The 23,694-nt window shown below is 45.7% G+C and overlaps 1 protein-coding gene across 3 annotated transcripts in view; it reads left to right on the top strand.

Moving 5' to 3' along the window:
• The window catches only part of SLC6A11 (solute carrier family 6 member 11), an 86,480-nt gene extending 73,941 nt beyond the window's left edge, over positions 1-12,539 (top strand). For 2 of the 3 annotated variants that reach the window (XM_010409750.3, XM_010409749.4), the window contains exons 9-15: positions 333-457; positions 2,139-2,251; positions 3,564-3,701; positions 5,656-5,758; positions 6,483-6,583; positions 7,815-7,985; positions 9,387-9,610. In XM_010409750.3, coding sequence (XP_010408052.1) covers positions 333-457; positions 2,139-2,251; positions 3,564-3,701; positions 5,656-5,758; positions 6,483-6,583; positions 7,815-7,985; positions 9,387-9,539 — 904 coding nt within the window. In that variant the 3' untranslated portion in view covers positions 9,540-9,610. Of the gene's footprint in view, positions 1-332; positions 458-2,138; positions 2,252-3,563; positions 3,702-5,655; positions 5,759-6,482; positions 6,584-7,814; positions 7,986-9,386 lie in introns of all 3 variants that reach the window. The other variant, XM_010409748.4, reaches the window with a different exon arrangement.
• The last annotated feature ends 11,155 nt before the right edge of the window (positions 12,540-23,694 follow it).

The following is a 23,694-nucleotide window of genomic DNA, read 5'->3' as shown; positions in this document are numbered from 1 at the left end:
CTAGAATATATTAGTACAATTACTATGGAGAAATTGTTCTTAGCACCATTCTTACAGTAGTTTTACGTGGTTTTTAAAGATTCTATTGGAAAACTGTGAGCGAGTTTGCAATTCCAGCAGTTAAAACACAAGCAAGGTTATTCTGATGGTGTCCTCCTGCATGTGATAATCCCTGGCTGCTCTAAGGAGCACTTTGAGTTGGGACCTTCCTGTTAATGACCAACTTGCTTTCCATTCCTGCAGTCCAGGGTTCTGTCAGTCCTCTGGCTCAGTGGATGAAAGAAACCCCAGCTCTGGAGATCAACTGCAGTGTTTTTTATTTATATTTTCAGAGACTGCATCATGCTCTGCTGCTTGAACAGTGGCACAAGCTTTGTTGCTGGTTTTGCTATCTTTTCAGTTCTTGGATTTATGGCTTATGAGCAAGGCGTGCCCATTGCAGAAGTTGCAGAATCAGGTAAGTTCCAAAAGCAGATTTCTGAGTTGACAAAAAATGCCCCTGAGGTTGTGATCAGAGCTCTTGGTCTGTGCCATGTGCCTGAGCTGACTCCATGGAGTGACCACTGCAGGAAGAGTTCTGAACTATTTTTGTGGCCGTACATTTGTGTGTGAAAAATGCAAATGTTGCTGTGCATAGAACCAAATTCATAAAGTCAAGGAGCCCCTGCCACACAAACTGACGCCAGCTGAGCATCCAGAATGTTGTCTGGCAGAGGTAAACTCGGTTGAGTGTTAATCCTCATCTGCATTCCATCTTCTTCCAGTGAGACAGGCTGAAATCCACAGATATTTGATCCTTCTGGAAAAAGAAAATGAAAAAGGATATTAATGAAAAAAACCTAAACCTGTTAAAATGAGAAAGCAGACAGACACACAGGCCCAGATTTATGAAAAATTACCCATCCACAACCACCATTGGAGCTGGGCATCCAGTGGAGGTTACTCCACCCCTTTATGGCTGTAACATCCTCAAGCAGAAGAAAAAGAACAAGAGGCTTCCCAGAAAAAACCCCAAAGCAATGCTGAGCTGTTGAGGAGGAGAAAGGACTCTCATGGAGTTAGTCCCAGGAAAGCTGCAAAAGGAGCAGAGCTCCACTGATATTCTTCTGCTGGAAAATATTTCTCTTTTCCTAAAGCCCGCAACACAACTGGCTGACACTCAATTATAGGAGCCTGTAAATGCTGCTTTCAGTGAAGAAGCAGCAGTGTGTGACAGGTCTTCACTGAAGTTATTGCAGCAGGAGCACAGAGTTCTCCTCTATCGGCTGGGAGAGGGCCTCTGTACCCCTGCTTTGAAAGCTGGCTGGCTTCATAAAAAACAGGCCTAGATAAATAAAAACAGAAAAACATGAGCAAGGTGAGAAGGTATCTTAGCAGATCTGAGAAGTTATCTGTGCTGTTACAAAAGCGTTCTGTTTTGAAGATTTCTCTAAATACGTAGCCAGTGTCACACACCAGCAGCAGCACCCAAAGACACGGAGCAGGATGGGAAACAAGCACCCAAAGACACAGAGCAGGATGGGAACCAACGTTTGCCTTGCACCAGGTTAGGAAAAAAATAAAGATTCCAAGATATGTTCCTAAGTTATACAAGGCAATCACAGGACCACACGCTATGATTTATCCAGGGATGCTCGTAGATGCACATCCACACAAAAAAGGGGACCATAAAGCACTGGGATGTCTGAAGAAAGGCTGAGCATCCTTTGGGCAGGATGCAGGCAGAGCTGTGCCAAGCAAGCCTCCATTTCTGATAAGCCTCAACACCAGTTGTTTAGACTGTGAGAGACGCAGAGTTTGTCAAGGTTTTCAGTCTTGGGTTTAGCTCCTCTTACCTGCCATGAAAGAAGGATCAGGGTGTGGTGGGCTGACCCTCAGCAGCAGCTGAGCATCCACACTGCTGTTCATCCACTCAGCTGCCCCAGTGGGATGGGGAAGGGAACAGGAAAAGTGACAAAGTGGGTGTGTCCAGCCAAAAGAGTTTGATGAGTGATGCTGAGTGAGCCCTGCTCAGCCAGAGCCACAATTTTGATGTCAGCAGTGCTGTTCTCCCACAGCTCAGGCTGCTCTGCAGGAGCTGAACTCCATCTCAAACTCCCCCACAAGTGTAAACTTTTCATTTCTTTATTCCTTTTCAGGACCAGGACTTGCATTCATTGCTTACCCTAAAGCTGTCACCATGATGCCTCTGTCTCCTCTGTGGGCAGCTCTGTTCTTCATGATGCTCATCTTCCTGGGACTGGACAGTCAGGTATGAAACAAACCCCATTTCAGTGCTTTGGCAGCCTCCCCAGCACGTGGACATCACACCTAAGCAGCACCACCCTGATGAAAGACTGAACCCTAACTTAATTCTTTGCTTGAGAGCTTCCACTCAAGTCCCTATTTTAAATCTTAGTTGTGATGCTGGATATTCCTCCACGATCCACTTTAAAGGCTGGTTCAGCCTGACTCCAGCTTTCATTATTAACATGGAAATCAGTCTGAACTTCAACGGGGCTGATCAAAATTCACCGTTCAGTAAAATACCAGCATGTCTTTGCCCATTTTTAAAGCACTTTGCAATGAATTTTGAAGCCGAATATCAGATAGTGACAATGCAATTTTCTATGGTGTATTTTTACTGCAAGATACCATAGCAAGGAACGTGTAGTCATATCCTGCAGCAAAGGGGCAGCAGAGGAGTTGTTGTCCCTGTGTGACTGTAAAAATTGCAAAGGCTGCCTGAAGAAAAATGTGAAGTGGCTGGGATTTTTAGCATGCAGCTCAGCCCTTGGCATGACTGGGTTCAGAAAGTTTGTGATTCTAAAGCTCAGCAGTGCTTGTTCTGCATGACATTTCCAATCATTAAACCTAATGTTTTAATAACTGCTCTTTTTAATGATGTAAGAGGTTTTTAAAAGTTTTGGGTTTTGGTTTTTGTTTTTTAAAGTGAGCAATTTCTGGATTCTGCTCTTGACTATTCCACTGTCATTGGGGCATTAATTTTGGGGCCTGTTTTAGAAACCTTGCTTCAGAGCCCTGAGTCAGAAGCTCAGGCCTTTTGCTTTTTGCTGATGTTTAAAGACACTGAACATGTTCCTGCCCTCCTTCCTTAGAGGTACCTGGCCTGGGCACTCAACAGCTCTGGGGAACTTCTCTCTTCTGGTAAATGGAGAGAAGTTTCCCCCAGCCCTGCTGCTCCTTTAGCAGGTTGGAAGGTGCATGGCAAAAGTGCTTGGAGTGACACAATGCCATGAAGGGTTTGTACATTATTTAATTCCCATTCAAGCCACATTTGAAAGATTTAATTTTCATTTAATCCACCTGCTGCAGGGCAAATGCGCTCTGAGATAATGTTAGAGAATCCAACTGTTTGAATTTGGTGGAACTCCATAACTTTGGACTTTTTCATTCTAAAATGTTCCTCTCAGTTTGAGCTTGTGCTTATGGAGTGTCCCCAGGGATCATCCTCTCTCTCTGATGAAAATGTGGGAGGATATTTGAAGTGTTTGGTGGCAAATCCCAATCCCAGCAGCAGAGGGGACACAGCTTTCATTGGTGTTTGCTGTCCTTTGTTGCAGTTTGTGTGTGTGGAAAGCATCGTGACAGCTGTGGTGGACATGTACCCCAAGGTGTTCCGCAGGGGCTACAGGAGGGAGCTGCTCATCCTCGGCCTCTCCATCGTGTCCTACTTCCTTGGCCTCATCATGCTGACTGAGGTAAGCACTGACTTGTGCAGAGAAAAAGGATTGGGTTTGTGTTTATAACCACAAGAATAAAACACGAGAATCTTTGCCACAGACAAATCTCCCTGTCAGGAATGTGACAAGGAAATACTTGAGAGCCCGTTCTCAGCTCCTGTGGGACACCTGAAATGGGAAAAGTGTCCTTGTGTTGTCAGCTGGGCTTAGGAGATGTTTTAATCAGAAATACACAGCTTAGCCAAGGAAATTCCATCTGCTCTGCGCCAGCCAGCCACACACATCAGTCATGGTTTCTGCTTGCTTACCCTGGGCATGAACAGCCACATTCTGGATCGAAAGAACAGTAAAGAAGATGAAGTAAAGTGAAAAGAGAAAATTAAAACATCTTTGGTTTCTATATCACCAGGCCATGTCAATCAGTGCAGCCAATCTCTGAGCAGAACTTTTTTTCCCAAACAAAGCAGGATGTTTGCTTTGGGATATTCTAACCCAAAAATTCCCAGGGTGTCAGCCCATCCATCCCATGGGCACTGGAATGAGCTGGGGCGGGCAGAGCTTGGTGCTGATAACACCAAGGTCGAGGGTTCCACCCCCAGGTGGGCCATTCACTGAAGAGCTGGGCTCCATGATCCTTGTGGGTCCCTTCCAACTCAGAGTGATCTGGAACTTGGAACATTAATATTTTAGTTGCACCAATCAAACCTCCCTCTCTGATAAGAGGTACAATTCTCTGTGTGAACTAATGCGTTGAGCAGAAGCTTTATATTCTTATATACTTTACATCTACCTGGAATCATTCTTACTCTCAGTGAAATAAATCATCTTTGCTGTGAAAATGGGAAATCTTGGAATAACCCCTCACAGTGCACGTGTTGGGCAGAGCACAGAGAGATATTATCAAGTTATCCAGGCTAAAAGAAATATTAACATGAAGAGTGAAGGGGATGCAAGTTCTCCAAACTGCAGGAATATCCTGCAGCAATTTTGTTGTCCTTACCTTGTGCTGTTGTAGTGGATTTCTAAATTTGCATTTTGCTCAGGTATTTGCTGAGCCTCACCATGATGACTTTGCAGTAGAAACTTAGTTTTCTTCCTATTTTTAGGATTCTCTTCCATCTGCAGAAAGTTGTCTGAGATGTAGTGGATCTCATGAGCTCCTCAAAAAACATTAAATTCAGCTCATCTCAAGCCCCTCTTTCCTTCCTTAGGATTCCTTTCCATTGAAATTCTCTCTTGTGGACCGTTCCTCCTCATTATTTCAATATTAAATGCAGATGTGATAAATGATTAAGTACCTCACATAAGAAGTAGTGTAATATTATCTATATCATTTTAACTATTTTAACCATAATATATATTGTGTATAAAACAATAACCATTATATGTAATATATAATAACCATTATATATAATATATAATAACCATTGTATATAATATAATGATTGGATGATTCTTGTTGCTTTTTCTTTGCGACAGATAATAAAGACTTGTTTCAGCCAAGTGGCTTAAAGGCTGTGAGCTACACTCACAGTTTTTAGGTCACTTTACTCATTTTACAGTCCCTACACCAACAGAGAGGGATTTTGGTAGCTACAGATTTTACCTTCTTTCCCCACATTTTAGCTGACTATTTTGCATATGAATAGCAGGATCTGGAGGTCAGAAGCACCTGGGAATATCTACAGCTTGATGTGATAACAAATGGAGGTAAAAGCAGAGAGGTGGGAGAGAATTTACAAAAAAAAAATCAAATTTACTTCTCTCCACTCCAGATTTACCACCCTAAAATGAGTGAAGAGTAAAAAAGACCCCGAGAAATGAATATTCTCTGTTCAAGAAGAACCAGCTTGAGTAGGAAGCTTGCCAGGGAGCCAACAGCATGACTGTGTAATTAAAACAGATTTGCTATGAAATATTCCCGCCGCTGCCAACACAAGATTTGTTTCCCTTTCCTGTTTTTCCCTTCCAGGGTGGGATGTATGTCTTTCAGCTCTTTGACTCCTATGCAGCCAGTGGGATGTGCCTGCTCTTTGTTGCCATATTTGAGTGTGTCTGCATAGGCTGGGTGTACGGTGAGTGCCTGGAAATTGCTCTGGTCTTCTTAGCAAAGTTTTCTCTTTGCATAAAAGCAAAGTGAGGACCTTGTATCCTTATGGAATGGGGCCCTCCACGTTCCCATGCCTCCAAAAAATCAGGAATGCCTTTTTGTCCATGAAGATGCACACTCTGGATAATTTCACTTTGTAAAATGACATAGGAACTGCAAATCACATGTGCCCAGCTACCCCTGGGTTCACACGTGAGCTCCTAGCATCTAAATACATTTATAAATAAAATATATACTCTTTAACTGGGGTTGTTTACAACTTGATTCCACAGTGAAGAGAATAAATGAACTAAGCAAAATATTTTGGGTTTCTACATGCTTTGAAGGAAAGCAAAACTAAAGGCGTGGAGGAAAGTGGAGAGCAGGACTAAATGCAGTGTTAATATTTTAGTGACAGCTTGTGACACTCAAATCAAATCTCCCACTCTGATAAGAGATATGATGACCTGTATGGAATAAATGCAGTTGAACAGAAGTTTTATAGCACCAGAAGTTTTTATAGCAGCAGGAATTTTATATCCACCCTTGCCACGAGCATGGGGCAGATGGCAGGGAGGAGTTTTCCAGGGAAAGAGGCAGCAGCTTCAGCCTTCCCAGCTTTGTGCTTTCCTCTCACTGCTTTAAATCCTGAGCTGGCCAACCCCTTCCATGTGCACTCTACATCTGCTTTTCCCTTGTGTTTTGGGCAGGCAGCAATCGCTTTTATGATAACATCGAAGACATGATTGGCTACAAACCCGTGTCGTTGATCAAATGGTGCTGGATGGTCCTAACTCCAGGTATTTGTGCAGTAAGTACAGAATGTCCAAATAACTTGTTGTAGATAGAAAGAGGGGTTTCTGTACATGCTTTTAATAATTTTGCTGCTGTTAATTGTTGAGAGAAATGCCTATTGATTCGTAGCACGTCTTTCAAATAAAAAGCCCGCTCTGTAGGATCTGTAAAAGTTGTTAAATATTCTGTGAAAAACCTCAGTATGTACAACCAGAGGAAATAAATAATGCCAGGGCCCTAAATGAACATTTTCCAGAACAAGAGAGACCTGTAGTTGGTACACCTTGTGTGCCAACACACAGCTCAAGCTCCTCCAGACTTGTGCTGGGTCCTTTCCCCTCTCTCTTTGGAGGAGTAGACATTTTTACTTTTAAAAGTGATAGGGGAGGCCAAAAGCCCATCCCACAGCCATGAAGGAGAGGAAGGAAGCTGGTGCCAGCTCTGGAGATGTGTGGCAGTGTCACAGGGAGAAAATTCCCAGAGCAGCGTGATCTGACTGCCCTTAAAAGTGAGGATTAGATGCTCACACGCCTTCCAGCTGTGTCATGCTCAAATAAGGACAACTGCAAACCACAGGAGCTGGGGCACCTGGACATCCAGGTTTCTTTGAACTCTCATTTGCAAACTTAGGAACATTTCTGACTCATTTGCACCAAATCTGAAATGACTTTTATACCATTTGCTCTTGTACACTAATTTTACCCCTTCGGAGAGCATTACATGGCAGCTTTTCTCTATTTCATACACTGAAATGGTCCAAGCTGGTGATTAGAAATTTAGACAGATTTTTTAGGGCTTTTGGCAGGATGAAAGCACTGGCCTGCAAAAGTGTAGATACAGTGGATTAAGGCAACTTCAAAAATTTTGGCTTTTCTGTTTCATTGTGACAGGTTGGAGAGAACCCAGCTCGTGTTACTTAATCACAGCTGGTTCACTGTAGCAAAACTTAATCTTTCCTGCCCAGGTGCTGTTTGCCATCAAAGTGCAGGGTTTATTGTCATCCCGAGGTAAATAGGATTAAACTTGAAAGGTTGTTCGTTTCTGCAGGAGCCTCTGAGATGTGTTATTTAAGCTGTACAGAAAAGAGGATGTTGCTGGTGGGTTTTTTTCTCTGAGTGAAGAGCTTCCCTCTGCTTTCCCTCCTCAGGGAGCCTGGCCTGGCCTAAACACTCAGTCAGGTCCTTGTAACAAGGGCAGGGTCTGCTCAAATCTGATAATACCTCTAATAATAGCACTGCTTGTTTCAGGGAATCTTCATCTTTTTCCTGGTGAAATACAAGCCCCTGAAATACAACAATGTGTACATCTACCCTGACTGGGGCTATGGCATAGGGTGGATGATGGCCCTCTCCTCCATGGTCTGCATCCCACTGTGGATCTGCATCAAACTCTGGAAGACAGAAGGCACCTTCCTGGAGGTGAGAGGGATTTGCAGATCAGTGATGCTGGGAAGGGAGTGGGAGTCCTCACCTGCACCCTTTAGTCACAACAGCAGTGCCACATCCCTGTTCCCTGGGTTAGGGCTCTCAGTCGCTGCTGGAAGCCCAGAGTTCTGAATGTTCTCTGGTTTATTCTGAATTCCTGTTGGGTTTTTTGCCTCCAGTGGTGTAAGCCAGTGGTAAACTAACCAAAACTATTGAATTAAGGTGCTCTGTCCCAGCTCAACTTGTAGCTTAAAATGTTTGTAACATCCCCTAAATCCCACAAGGTTTGTACCAGCCATTGCCTCAGGTCAGCTGCCTTTTTCCATGGTTTTAGTAACCAATGTTTGTGCTGCCAGCATTTTCTCCAGGAGCTGAGTTGCCCACATTCCTGTTTTCTGGACAGTTTTCTTGATTTCAGCTCTCTAAGTGAGAAACACAAATAAAGAGATTCAGTAGAATTTTCTGACATTTGGTGTCAGGTTAGCTCAGGTCTAGGCTGAGGTTATTATCAAATTGAAGCTTGGAAGGTTGCTCATTTCTGTGGGAACTGCAAAGAAAGGCAGTGAAGGAGGCAATAATGGAAGAAACAAAACCACAAACCCTTATCCAGCCTTTTGGGATTTCTCACACTGCAGAAAAGCCTCGTTTTGTCCATATTGCAACCACTCCATTCAGCTGATTAAACAGAGCCTGAAGACTACCTAGGAGATCTTTACTGGCTATATAAGCTAAAAGTGAACTTTCCATGATCTATTTTTCTTAGTGTGTCAAAAAACAGAAGTCTGCTCAAATCTAACCACGAAATCCTTCCTCAGTGCTCCAGCCTCAGCTGTCCCTGCAGCTGAGCAGACTTTGCTGGAGCTGCAGCACTGCAGACAGGTCGTTATCTTTTCCCTGCAAGGACCACAAGAGGATTGTTTTAATCACAGCTGGGAGCTTTTCAGGGAGCCAATGTCCTGCTGTGAGCAGCAACCCTGCTGTGGATGTCATTGCTAGAAAAGAGAAAGCTCTTGGCTGAACATGTAGAGTTTTCTTTATTGCAGCTCAATACACCTTGGCTGTCTCTGGTTTATTTGCTTTTTTCAGTGGACATCCATTGATGATAAAAGCAGAAACAAAACGTACCCGTAGAACAGACACAGTGCTGGGTGTCTTCATGGAAGGGGATGATTAAATCAGCATGAAAATTCACTTTGGTTTGAGCTTTGCCTTCTTTGGTCTGGTGGAATTTATCCAGAATTGTGTGGCTGCACACAACAGGGAAGTGAGAAGCAGACATGAAAGAGAAAAGCCTTTTATAATCAACCTGTTAATGAGAGGTGTGGCCAAGAAAAGCGTAATGATTTTCTGTGACCAAGAAAAACATAATGATTTCCAATTTCTCCAACTTTCTAGAAATTCAGGAAGTTGATTACACCTAGCTCAGACCTGAAAATGCGGGGCAAGCTGGGAGGAGGAGCCTACATTGCAGCAATAAATGACTGCGACGCCAAACTGAAAGGAGATGGCACCATTTCCACCATCACAGAAAAGGAGACACATTTCTGAAAGAACTTTTTTTTGTTGTTTTATTTTTTTTTTTTTTTTTGTATAAAGAAATAAATAAATTCACTTAATTATAGAGGCTGGCTTGTTTTGCACAGAATTTTATTAACCAGTTAATTTTAAAGTGAAAATTGTATACTTGTTTAAAAAGTGATTTTTTTAAATTACTCTATACGTAATGATTCTGTAAAAGAAAAAGAAATAGCATTATATGGTCTGTTAGTGATGACTTCTTGTAATATGGTGATTTTTTTTTTTTTAGACTTTAGAGGGACCTGTATAATGTGCTGTAAAACTTTTCTACTTTGATTTGTGGCAGGTGTAACGTTGTATAGATCTCCTAACCTGTAAGCATTTCAGGCCATTTCAGCTGTCCATGTGTGTATATAAAGGGGACTAGCCCATCCTGTGGTTTGCTTGGGAAGAAATCTCCTTTCAGGGCGAGTTTGGTGACGCCGACGGCGCCTCAGCTGCTCCCACCTCCTTCCCTCCACCCTCCACCAGCTTTGACTGCAAATGTGGAATGGGCCCATCCTGAGCCACTGTTTTCCTGGAGATTGGGCAGAGACTGGTTCTGAAGGGCTCTGAATCTTGCTGCTGTAAGTTCCTGGTCTCTGAGAGGATGCACTCCTCAGGAGACCTCCCGAACCTCTCCGTTTTCCTCCGTGGGTGGCTGTTCCTGCATTTTGGCTGGCACTTCCCAGCCCCTGCAGTGACCCCTGCTTGTCTGTGCTCCTACAACAGGAGGTCAACTTTGTTTTGCAGAGCAGGAGATGTTCTGAGGGGAAAAGAGCAGGTTTAGGGCTCTCTCTGTCTGCACAACTCATTCCCCTCCAAAGGAATCCAGGATCCTACAATGCCAATGTGTAGCACTACACAGCTCCTCTGCTGGCACAGCGTGGGGTTTTGGGGTGTCCTGTGCAGGGCCAGGAGTTGGACTGGATGATCTTTGTGGGTCATTTCCAACTCAGGGTGTTCTGATTCCTCTTCAAGGTCCTTTCCAGGTCCCCTCAGAACAGGCACTGATTCCTCTGCCCTGGATGGGCTTGAGGCTTGCACTGAAGTCAGAGCAGGAATTTCTTTAGCAGAAGGTTGGAGCAATGGTCCTTTATCTCTGCAGGAGTCCCAGGAGGTCATTTCTGTGTGGTGCAGGGGAAGGGATTCAGACAGGGATGTTGTGACTCCTTGGTGTCACAGAGGGAGCAGTGCTGGGTTTGTCGTGTCAGGCTGGAGTGACTGCCTGGGTTTAAAGCTGATTTTGTATGTGAATCCAGGTGCTGGATGGTTGTTCCAGGAGGTGTGCAGATGGCCTGGTATCAAAACCTCTAAACTCTGTCTTAGGATGTGGGGTTTTTTTACCTGATAATATTCCAAACATTGTTGTTCGTTCTGGACAATTTTTCTTGGCCTGTTTTTGTTATTTGATGGTTGTGTGAGAAACCTGTGGAGGAACAGCATCCTACACTGCGCAGGATTGGAGGGGAGAGACAAGAGACAACCCAGAAGAAATGTCATAAAACCTGCTGCCTTCTCTGCAACTCCAACCCACTGAAGCTCAGACACCAGCACCTGGAGTTGTTAGGAACAGAAGTGGCTCCTGGCCTTCTCCAGAGGAAGTATTTCCCCAGAAATCACTAAATATATCTTAATATTGGCTAGAACTGTACCTGCAACCAGCATTTCTCTGAGCTCTTGCTGTTACTTCCTAAAAAAAAAACATTTTCATGGAGCTGCTTTGTCTCAAGTCACTTCATTAAATCTACTAGAGCCATTTCATTTTTACTTTATCTTATTTTTAGGGGATTATTTTGTGTGTGGCAAGGTGGAAACCCAACAAGGGACTTCAAATCCTCTAAGTCCTGTTTGCGTGCCTCCACTGTGAGGTGCTTGGGGCAGGCCATTTGGAAGGAACCTGGATTTGGGAAGGCACAGAACCATCATTTTGTGCCTGCTGGGCCTCCCGCAGAGGCAGCCAAAACTCAGTTCCATGGGAAAACAATACTGGGAGAGAAATTCCCCCAGAACTGAAACCACAGATTGATTTATATGCAATGAAGAAACTAAATTGACACTGACACCCCAAAATCTAGGAATGTACATTTTTGGAAGTCCTGGTGGGTCATAAATGTCTGTGGCCCATTGTCCCTTCCTGGGCTTGCTCTCCACCCACCCGGGCTGCAGAACCAAGGCCCCAGAGCCCCCCGTGGGTTTGGCTGTGGTCCCTGGCAGGGAGAATGTGAGGACATTTTCTGATCAGTGAAGGGAGATGCACCTTTAGGCTGTGCTTGGCTTCGATTTCAGCATCATTCCCTCATCAATCAGGATTCTAAGGAAGCGCCAAGAGGCGCAGCCCCTGCTCCTGGGGCCATCCATGGGCACAGGGTGACCCCACACGGGCACAGGCAGCCCTTGGCATCGGGATGAACGCTGCTGTAGGGGACAAACTTGGGTCCTGTGCCTTGTCCGAGTCCTTTGGAGGGCTGTCCTCATCCAAGCTGCTCCAGGAAGGCTGTGCTGTGTCTGGGAGCTGCTTCCTTGTGCTGCTATGAACATTTCAGCTGTGCTTTGTACCCCTGCAGGGCTTGGGATGGTCTAAAGCATCCCCGGTGTTACTGATGTGCTGTGCTCTGTGTGCTCCTAATATCTGACTTGTTTAACGCTTTACTGATTTTTAAAAACCTTTTTTTCTTTCTTTCTTTTTGTGGGGAGGGAAGTGGGAGGGTACATTTCCTAATTGTGTTTGGTTTGGGGGTTTTTTTGGAACTATATGAAGGGGAAATGCAAAAAACCCAACTCTGTGGTGAGGATTTTTTTATGCAGTAGCAACCAACTGCCCTTTTCTGAAATATTTGCAGTATTATTAAAAATAATGCAATAAAAATGAACAGCCACTAAGGTCTCTGTAACATTTTGCACAAAGAAAGATTCTGTTTGGTTTTGGAGGGCACAAGATTTCATCTACTTGCTTTGTTCTCAAAAATTAAAGGAAATGGGCAAACCCCATTCTGTGTATTTTAGTTTATATCGATGTATTTACATGACACTCCCCGTATGAATTAAATAATCACAGCTACCCTGGTAGAGCAGACAAATATCCCTTGATTTGACATGGGGAACTGAGAAACAAGAGGAGGTTTAGTAACTTGTTTGAGGTCATGCAGCAAGTCTGTGGCTGAGAGAAACTGAACCCCCCTGCTGTAACAACTTCATGTCACCGTTATTAAATAGGAATTTCTCTATAAAATATGGACATAAATAAATATAGATCAAATATAAAGCACAAATATAAATAATATAGCAATATTTATAAATAGTATAAACATAAATAAATATAAATATAAGTATAAATATAAATATATATAAATAGAAAGAAAGGTGCAGACCAGCCACCACTTTCCTGCTGCTGCCCCTTCCCTCACACTCATGGCTGGTTTTGCTGGGGCCCCTTTGTGTTGCTGGCAGAGTCAGAGCCATGCAGGGAGTGGCTTCAGGAACTGCTGGGGATGAAAACCCAGCCCAACCCAAGCTCCCAGTGCCTCCAGCCCCCTGCCCAGATGGATGCTGGTGCTGGAGGGAGATGTCTCAGGGAGGGGAATTGCATCTTCCAGCTGCTGGATTGAAATAACCTCCCAGCCACGGCCTCACTCCCAGCCAGTGCTCTGTCCCCCTGATGATCTTCTGTGCTCTGATTTGATGCTTTTACGCTCTTCTGAGTGCCTGGAGAATTCAGCTCTGAGGCCTCCAGCATAAGAAGGATGTGGAGCTGTTGGAACAAATCCAAAGGAGGCCACAAAAGTGATGAAAGGGCTGAAGCCCCTCAGCTCTGGAGCCAGGCTGGGAGAGCTGGGGGGATTCACCTGGAGAAGGCTCCAGAGAGAGCTCAGCGCCCCTTCCAGTGCCTAAAGGGGCTCCAGGAGAGCTGGAGAGGGACTGGGGACAAGAGTCTGGGAAGGGAGAATGGCTGCCCACTGCCAGAGGGCAGGGATGGATGGGATACTGGGAAGGAATTGTTCCCTGGCAGGGTGGGCAGGCCCTGGCACAGGGTGCCCAGAGCAGCTGTGGCTGCCCCTGGATCCCTGGCAGTGCCCAAGGCCAGGTTGGACAGGGTTTGGAGCACCCTGGGATAGCAGCAGGTGTCCCTGCCCCTGGCAGGGGGTGGAACTGGCTGATCTTTAAGGTCTCTCCCAACCCAAATTTTTCTCTGATCCTTTCTTCTGTCTCTGGCCCGTGTACAGGGAGAAATTCTTGCTTTAATACCCCCATACACTTATGAAAAATTCTGCTCTTGTGCCCTGAGGCATCCCATTATACAGCAGCCTGCAACTGAGGAAATGAAGTTCTTAAAGGCTCTTTCTCATCTTGACTGCCCAAGCCTGGCTCTAATAGGGAAAACGTGCTATGGATTTTGACAAACCCTTTACACCCCCCTCTGGCTGTGCCACTCCTGGGTGCCTCTGTGCTGTTTTACTCTGTGCCAGAAGCCACAGCCAGGGCCCTGTTTCTCCCAGGATGTTGCTGGCAGCTGATGGAGAGGCTCCTTCCACACTGTGATGAGCTCCATGGCTTTTAAAATTGGGGAATCCTTGTGTCATTCCATAAAGGTAATCAAGAATCCCCTGCTAGCAGTGGCTAATGACAAAGTCTTGGGGTGTTTTCTGTAAATCCAGCCCCTCAGCCCCCTCTCCATTCCCAGCACTTCCCACGGCGCTCTGGAAGAGGCACAGCAGCTTTTCCTCAATATTGTTGTGAAGAATCTTCTGAGGAGCACGGAGAGGCCGGGTTGACAACACCCCCTTCCTCACCCCAGCCTCGCAGATGAATCATCCCTCCCCTCTTCCCAAAGGGCTGGAAGCTGTCTGCATGAAGGCATGCCATGCTCAAAAGAGCAAACAGCAGCTATTCGGGCAGACACCTCCAGGGCCAGGGCTAAGTTTGGCAGCAGCAGTGACGTGGGACTTGGCTGTGCTCTGCTCAGCACTGGTGGCACAGCCCTGGCACCCACACACACAGGGATGGATCCCAGCGGGGCAGGGAACGGGGCACAGCCAAGCCATGGCCCCTTGTGCCTTTGCAGGCAGTCAGAACAGGCTTTCTGTGGGTTATTCACTCGTGACACGGGGGTCAGGGCTGTGCTTGTGCTCACAGCCCTCTGTGGGTCAGCACAGCCTGGCTGGAGCAGCAGGAGCTGAGCTGTGCCTGTCTGGAGACACTCAGCTCTCCTCCCAGCCTGCCCCCAAATCACCTTTGAAGAACAAATGTTTAAACTCCAATAGGAACCTGCCTGGGAATTATTTTGGGCTTTATCAGTTTGCCTGGCTTTGGTGTTCAGGGTTTTTTTTCTCCCGGTGAAATCAGCTTTGGTGAAATGCAGGCAAAAATCACAAGCCGAAGAAAGCAGGACCAGGACAGAAAAGAGAAATAAGAGCAGAATAGGCCATTAACAGGAATAAGGAACCTCTGTGTGCTGTTTGCAGGGATGCAAGCACGATGTGACACTTAAATCAGCCTTTGGTTTTTCCTGCTTATTTTTAGATATTATTTCCAGCAAAGCAGCCCAGGTTCTGCTTAAAAGTCTCTGCTTGTTTGCCAAGCTCTTTCCTGAGACTTCACAGGAAACCTTTTGGTTTGTTGAGGCACAGATTCCTCCTCCCCTCACCTCCTGTAGGTACCACTTTTGTCTTTCTCCTCCCATACACTTGAGCTTCCCCTTCAACATCTTCAGGTGCCAGTGCAGCCTCTGCCTCTGGAGCAGGAGGGGAAAGGGCTGGTGTTGGGGGGTATTAGCTAATTGGATTAATTAAAAGAACTTGGCAGCACATGGTGACCACGATTGGGGAAGGACAGTGAAGTGATAGAGAGAGAAGGCAGGAAAAAGGTGGTTTTTTGTGAAGAAGCTGGAGGGAGGTACTGTGGGACGGTTCTGGGTGAGTGCTGGAGCTCATGGTCTCCTCTCCTCGTGCACACAGCAAGGAGGGGTAAGAGCTTTTTTCTCAATTGGTTTTCTAGTGTTGTTACTTCTGGAGTTTGGGGGTTTTTTATGTGTTTCTGGGCTTTCCCAGAGGCCTTTGTGTGATCTGAATTGGCAAATTTTTTGCAGGTTTGTCCTCAATTATTCCCACCCTTGCCAAGATCAACCTCCTCAAACCCCTGTTTCATCCACCCCACCCCTTCAGGTTTAGTTGTAAACCTGCTCTGTTTATTACAGCGCTGTTGCTAATTTAAAAATCCTAATTACTCGGATGATTCAAATGAATTGGTTTAAAATGGTTGGAATTTAAGGAATTTTTTCAGCAGGTGTTTACAAACCCACGTGTGTTTTTGTTGGGAATGTACCAGATTGTCTGGACTAATCCTCTTGTGCATCACTGGCCTGTTAGGTGTCCTTTGGGTTGGTGCCTCAAGGTAAACACAAGGTTTTATCTATTCAGCTGAAGGAGTTTGAGTTACCTGCATTTGTGTACAGCTTGGGGGTTTTGTATGAAATCATCCAATGCTATTGGAAGCTGTGTTTTTAGCTCGGTTTTGGGAAGGAATCTGCAGGCAGGATGGAGTGAAGAGGCAGCACTGGGGGCAGGAAATGTGGTTTTGCTTCTCTGGGTTTGTTCCTAAATCAATGTGGATATTTCATGGGCTGGTAGAACCGTCTGAGGAACCCTCAAACTCAGGGAACGCTTTGCACACGGAATTCTGCTTTTATATGCAATTATCTGAGAGACATTATTTCTCCCTATCAAGAAGGAAATAGTGAGTGAAATCTGACTTTAAAATCGGATTTCCCCCAGCTGAAACTCCCATTCCAGAACAGAAATTGGAGGCAGCATCTTGTGCTGCGTGCCCTGTGCTGTGCAGGGAGGCAGCAGCTCCCTGGGGAAGGTTTCTTGCTGGTGGGGGAGAGTTGAGGTGCAGGGTAACCTCAGCCTCGGGCTGCAGGTGCTCCAGAAGAACCTTTGAACAGAATTTCCGTGGTGCTGTGGGGACACCTTTAGGTTGGAAGCAGCCTGAACCTGGGTTTGGATCCAAAGCCCACCTCACACCCGCTGCCCAGCCAGCACTACCTCCAGCTTTTCCTACATGGACGTGCCCTGTCCCGTTCCGTGTGATGAGATTTGCAAATCCCTTCTGCAGCTGCATCTCTCTTGGCGCACCTCTGAGGGATTTTCTTCCAAAGCCTTGGTTCCCATGTCATTAGGTGGCAGCACATGCCAGTATAAAATTTGTTTGTCCCCAGGGCTGGAAGACAGAGAGTCAGGAGAGGTCTCCTTGGATCTGCATCACAATGCAAAGAATGCAGCGAGTCTTTACAAGAAGATATTTCATTATATCTTTGTAAAATATCCATAAAGCTTCATGCTCAAGCTGCCCTGAGTTGCCACTGAGACTGGTAGAGATGTCTAAATTATGGGGAATAGTGTGTGGTGTGAGGGAAAATGATGACAAGACATCCTGTGGGAAAGGCCACTGCCATAAATTTCATGTCTGGCTTTGTTGCTTAGCTCTGGTTACGTGAACCTGGAAAGGCAAATTCAAATTTGACATTTTTTGGTCCTCACTTTATTCTTGCTCTGTCTGAACCCTGCCCAATATTTCTGAAGAACATCTCAGAACATCCAGTCTGCACAACTACACTGTCAGCCCATCCTCAACCCTGGCTCATTGAATATCTAGGAATCAGAGCATTAACAGTTGAAGGAAACCTCCTCTTTAATTAGAAGCAGGTGTATTTAACACCTGTAGATAATTTTGGATCCAGGCGTGGGGTGATGACGGGCAGGTAAAAAGCAGCAGGCAGAGGAAAATGGGAACAAGGTGCAGATTTTTATTTAACTCTGTGTGTGCTTGCATTTTAAGCAAAGCCTTCCCTATCTTTAAACATTCTTTGTGAACAGACTTGGAAAGCAGCTGTGTGAGAGGAAAAAAGCACCTGAGATGGGCCAGGCCATGGCTAAAAGGAGGGAAGTGAGGAATAGTTCACACTGAGGCTTCAGCTGAGAGGCTGTGAGAGTTACTGGGAGGTTTCTCATTCAGGAGTTGTGCAGCTGGATCTTTGGTGCTCTATCAAGGCCCTTCAGCTCTAATTTATGGGAATTCCTTGAAATGCCTAGCTTGGACCCTCAGGGTTTGCCCTGGGAATTCTGTGATCCTGCAAAGGAGCTGCATTGCTGAGCTTCTGTCAATATCAGTCAAAATCCCTCTGCTTTCTCCAACTCCTTGTTTTCCCAGTCCTTGTTAATGCTTCCAAGCCTAGTCTTGGATTGGAGCCCCGAACATCCCCAAATAATCTGAATTGTCTTGTCACCTCTGACTGGAGTATTTCTTTGTCAGACAGGAATAAACATGTATCTCTTAACGATTTCACATGGAAAGTTAATTACTACAGCACAGTTCTGAACAAAGAGCCTGATTTGCAATCCTGAGGTGGCCTTCCTTCCATTACTACTAATAAACCATAAAAGCTGGTGACTATTTAAAGCCCCAAATTCCCCACACTCTTCTCCTGACAAGCTTGCACATCGATTCTGACATGCAGACTGACAGCTTCATGGCATTTTGGAATGTTCCAACTGCACTGAGGATGTGGTACTATTTATTTCAGTGCCCCCGTTCCCAGAGCAGCCACTGACTCACAAGAAAAAGCTAAGAGCAATATTTGGCATTTGTTTCCTGAGCAGTACAATTTGCCTGGTTCATTAACCTTCTTTATGTAGATGTAAATCCTGAGTCTGACATGGTTATTTTTGGGGAGCATGTCAAAACCAGATTTGTCTGTCTGAGCAACATTTGCTTCAGAAAAATGTTTGAAATTGCTTCAGCAATTTCGTCTTTTCAAGCAAATTTTGCATTGGATGTTAAGCTGTGTCTGTGTTGCACTTTTGGATCTTTAGCACCAAAACACTCTTGCAGAACAAAGAGTGTCTAAAGCACCAGCTGGGTGACTGTGTCCTGTACCTGTTGGACCAGAAATATTCTTTTCTTGTGCAGCACAGCAGATTGATGGAGGCTGAGCCTAAATTCTGCTGTCACTTGTACCTGGACATGCCAACAGCCCTGGCTTAGTGGCTGGGCTCGGTCTTAGGGGGCATTTCCAACCTAAATGATTCTATGATGGTTCTACCATCCCTCAATACCTTTTGTATAACTTTCTCCCTGTTTTACCAAGAACTGTGTGGGAAAGGAAGGAGGCAGAGAGGGAAATCCACTGGCCTGTTGTGTTCTTACTGTCCAGGCTTTGTCTCACCCCTTGTTTGACCCCAGCTCTGCCTCCCCACTCCAGCGGCTCCTTCCTTGGAAAAGCTGCTGCTCAAAACACCAAATTTCCTCTGGCCTGGGGCTGAGCCCTTCTCTCCTCCCCACAGCAGGAATTGCCTCAGGAATGGTCCCCTCAGTGCCCTGCTGGCTCTGGGCAGCCCCAGCAGCTGGATCAGCCCCCGCTGGGGCAGACGGAGCCTCCAGCTGCTGCCGGGGCCCTGCCTTGGTTCCACCTCAGTTGCCATCCTGACCTCAACACTGGCCCCTTGCTCCGAGTCCAGGGCTCATTTTGGTTTCTCTGGCTGCCTGGTGAAGATGCTTTTTGGAGGATTTAGAGAGCAGGCTGGGAAGGAAGTACAGCCCATAATCCTAGGAAGGATGGGATCTGATTTAACACCTTCTCAGTGGGGAGCTCAGCTAGAAACATCAGAAAAGTTGCAAAATGTGAAACCTGAACACGGGCTCCCCTCTGCCAGGCTTGAAACTGAGCCAGATCCTCCCTCTGTGTCCTTCTTGTGCTGCTCTTTGCAGCACCAGATTACACTGAGGAACTTGGCTCAGGTGGGAGCGCATTCTCCACATCAATGCAAAATTTGTTTTAAATAAAAATGTTTGCTGGACAGAGCTTGGTTCTGCCACCCTGCTTGAGCTGTGCTCTCCTGTTGGAATTGGCTGAGAGCTTTGGCCTGTCTGTAGAAGCTGAAGGAAACCATGAATTAATCTGGAACGTGAACATGCAGAAGCAGCAGGACAGGTTATAATTCGTACTGGAATGGCAAAACTTCTCCAGGTTGGTCCAATGCCTCCTTTCTGTTGGAGCCTTCCCTATTTTTAGTGTGTCTTGTGTGGAGAAGTGTTTTTTGTCTCCATGTTGGTCTTTTTACGATTAAAGAATTAATTGAGGTGGGTTCTTTTTCCAGGGCTTGGAGCAAGATGTGCACAGGGATCTGGTTTTGAGGTTCTGAAGCCTTTTCAGTCAGCACAGCTGGGTTAAAAAGCTGTGCCAGAAGAGAGAAGGCTTTCCCAGGTTTAACTCTGCAGTTCCCAGCAGAGTGTGTGGTTATTGCATTAATGGGGTTTGGTGAGGTGATGTTTTAAACCTGACTTTGAAACCAGTGAGCTGGGTTTTCCAGATCCCACTCTTCCGAAGTTTCCACAAATTCTATAATCAAGTGGAGAGTTCTGCTTTCTCAACACCAGCAGGTAACCTGTATAAATACATTATCAGTTTCCATGTCCTACTTTAACCTGGAGAGTTCAGCTGATGCATTTCCTTCTCCTGCCCTGGTTACTGACCGGATCCTGAGCAGAAATGTTTGCACAGCTGGTACTGCTCAAATAGGGATTTCTCTGCTTTATGCTGCCACAAGCAAGAAAACTTAAAATGCCACTGGATGTCACTCTAACAAAGCTCAAAGTGCTCTGGCAATCCAAATCTTTACATTTCCATTGTAAATCAGGGTCTCTTAAACTCTGGGCTCCTCAGCAAAAGGGGATGAAGCAATTCAGAGGTTCCCACATAGAACCTGTGGATAACTCAAATATTCTATCAGTCAAAAGACTCCCAGGTTTCATTTTGGGTTTTTGTATCATCTTGGAGGTTTCAGGATTTCTTTCTAGAGCCTCACTTTGCTGCAGGGGTTGTTTTGGGTGCAGAGGGAAGGAAAATGTCAACTCCGACTATTTTTGTGTCCCATTTCCTTACACGTTTGAGAGTTTCAGTGCAGAGTGTGGAAGCTGAATGTTCAAATCAAGTAAAAAATCAATAAAATCTAACCCTGTCCTCAGCTTTCAAAGAGTGACAAGAAGATAAAAGATAATTTAGCTCAGGCACCAAGAATGCTGTCATTACGAAATTCAAATGTGAAATGTCTCTGTAGAGAAGTGACTCTCCTGAGGACAAGCAACAAGTGATGGGGTTGAGTTGCTGCGCAGAGAACTCGAGCCACAAATCAGCCAAAGTCATAATTTGAGGGTGGGTGCTCCTAAGACAGCTAGAGAATCATCCTTTCAGATGCTTGGCGGGGTGGAGAAGCCCTAAGGTGCACCAGAGGAGCATCTCCACTCATGGAATACTTTAAGATAACTTGGATGATACCTTTTAAATTATCCAGGTGTGACCTCTTGACCTCTGCTGAACACAGCTGCGGTGATTCTCCCACCCTGCTGAACCTTTATAAACCACTGTCACTCAGCCTGGACTGGTTCTCCCTCCCTCTTCCATCTCCTTTTAGTCCCACTGTGAGAAAAGCTGCTGAAATATTTGCACAGGGGCTGCAGCCACTGCTTCAAATCTAAATAGACTCACCAATTGCTCCTAAAACATACAAGATAGCTGGAAAATCCAGTAAGTGCTGTTAAAAATGTAAGTTCTGTGGCAAGCTGGATAATTTCCCCATGTATTACAATAGAATGGAATGTCAGGGCACTGTACAAAATTTTAATTACATAATTAGCTGACTGAGTCACACAAGTTTCTCTTTTAACTTGAGCCCTGCTGCGGAGTGGTTTGGCATGCAGGAAGCTGTCTCCTGGTGGAAGTTCCTCTGGAATTCTGGTGCCAGTAGGAATCTCAGAGGAACCATCCTAGAAATTGTGGTCTGGGGCTCTTTTGGGAGAGGAGATGCAAGATGAGGTGAGATGGGTGATGTCAGACAGCTCCTGCTGCAAGGGGGTGCTTCCTTTGTGTCATTCATTACCTGAAGCTGACTCAGTGACTCCAAGAGAAAAATCTCTGAATTCCATTATCCAGCTCATCCCTGGGAAATCAATGGATGTCTCCCTGGTGACACATAAATAGCTCAGCCCTTTAACAAGTGTTGGGGAAGGGCCTTCATTTCCCCCACGTGCCTCTTTATCACTCATTTAAACGGGCAGGGAAATGCAGCCCTTGGATGTGTCCAAAGGCTGGTTAATACAAAATGTGAGACTCACAGACCTCCTTTCCAGGAAAAAAACCCCAAATCTTATCCCTTTCTGTTCATGTCACTCAGCCTGTCAGCAAAGAGAGGATGTGCCTGTTATTCTGAAAATATTCCCCCTGAGGTTTTATTTCTCATTTTTGAGGTTGTGCCCCTTAAAGAGGCTCTGGGGGTTGGTGTGGCCACAGCCAGAACCCCATTTACACCCTTTTAGAAGGGCTGGATGTGCTCAGCTTGGTTTCAAATCCAGGTTTGGGGTTTGGGAGGGGATGTGGTGGGAAAAGGCTGCAGAGAGCAGAGCCAGCCCCACAGGTCTGCAGTGCTGCGAGCCAGAGAGGAAGCGTGCTCTGATGTGGCTTTGATGTGGTACCACCTTCTGCCCCAGCTGGGGAGGGCCAAAATTGAACCTGGAGGGATGAAAGGCTGCTGCAAACTCCTCTGAAAGGACTCCAACACCAGTGATGCTTTTCTGGGGTTCTCTGATACCCTTTGAAATGCTTAACTGCTGGGGGGGTGGGAAATAGAAGTTCTGTGAGGCAGCAGTGACACAGTGAATGCTTTTTTTCCCTCTTTGCATTGGATTATTGGTTGTTTTAACACCACAGAGGCGTCTTGCTTCATTCCCTAAGCAATTCTGGCCTCGTTTAGCCATAAATACATTAAAACCTGGCCTTGCTTTGGCAACTCCCTGTCTGGTTCTGTCTTTCTTTTACTGCACATCCTCAAGGTTGGAGTAAAACAGCAACAAAAATAAAGATTGATTTGTACCAGGTAGTTGTGGTGCATTTCAAGCTATTTTGGTTGCTTTCCTGATTAGGAGCTTGATTACACTGGCTGATTGTTGGTGCATTTTACTGCAAGTTTTACAAACCACAGCTGGCTCCAGTGGCCCTAAACGTCATTTACCTGCCTGAAGCAGCAAAGAAAGCCCTTTCTGGAAGTCCTTTTAGGAAAGGGATCAGCTCCTTGCATTATTTTGGCATTCTTGCCGTGCCAAAACCTTGCAGGGTATGGAGTTGTTTGCTATGGGACATGCTGTGGGTGATTGTTGGTGCAGAAGGAACACGAGAGGCTTTGCCTGAAGCTTGGCCTCCTCAGGCCTGATCTGTGAATGTCACACAAAACCTGAAATCCCCCCCAGCTCCACCTAAACTGGTTTGGAGTTCATATAAACACCCCCTGAGCTGGGATCCCAAACAAAACCGGGACTGGAGCAAGTTTTCCAGCCAGGTGAGGCTCCTTTCTGCTCCAAAGGATGAATTTGGTGGCCCTGCAGGCACCACCTGTCCTCCTGCACCTGGGGAGTTTCATAACCCTCAGAAATCCAGATGAACACATCCAAAAGGAAATCTGCAGGGTGAGTGGTCTAGAAAAGGCTTCCCGTGAAAAGTTTCTGGTGGCTTCAGGAAAATCTGCTTAAGAGATTTCATGGAAATCTTCCTGCTTCGTTTAGCAGAGCTCTTAAAGTGGGGAGATGGTTCTTCTGGGCTGAGTTTAATTTTGTGTCTGCAGTGGGTTGTGGAGGGTTTGTAAGAGCTCTCCTGGATGGAGGTGGAGCTGCAAATTTTGCCCTCAGCCTGATGCGGTCAAAAGTTTATGGAATTCATGTGCCTATTTAAGCTCATGCAGATTGAGGTTTTTCATTATTAAATTTGCTTTATTATGTCAGAAATCCAGGCAGATCCACAGCCCCAGAGCCTGCTGTGCACAAGGGACTGTGGTTTGGGTGGGAAGGGGCTCTAAAGGCCATTTCTGCCATGGGCAGGGACATCTCCCACCAGACCAGGCTGCCCAGAGCCTCATCCAGCCTCTCTGGGATGTTCCCAGGGATCAAAGCATCTATAACCTCTGGGTAATCTGGTGTTACACCATTTTCCTGTAAAGAAAAAATTCTGGAAAGCTTCTGAGTTAGTTCAAACCTGCCCCAGGACAGCCCTGTTGTGTTTGGATGTCCCAATTCCTGTTAAAAGCAGAACATTATCGGCATTAGG

The sequence above is a fragment of the Corvus cornix genome, chromosome 12 (assembly GCF_000738735.6).
Source record: "Corvus cornix cornix isolate S_Up_H32 chromosome 12, ASM73873v5, whole genome shotgun sequence".
Classification (NCBI taxonomy): domain Eukaryota; kingdom Metazoa; phylum Chordata; class Aves; order Passeriformes; family Corvidae; genus Corvus; species Corvus cornix.
Note: the sequence above shows the minus strand (reverse complement) of the source record. Positions and strands in the feature narration are given on the sequence as shown.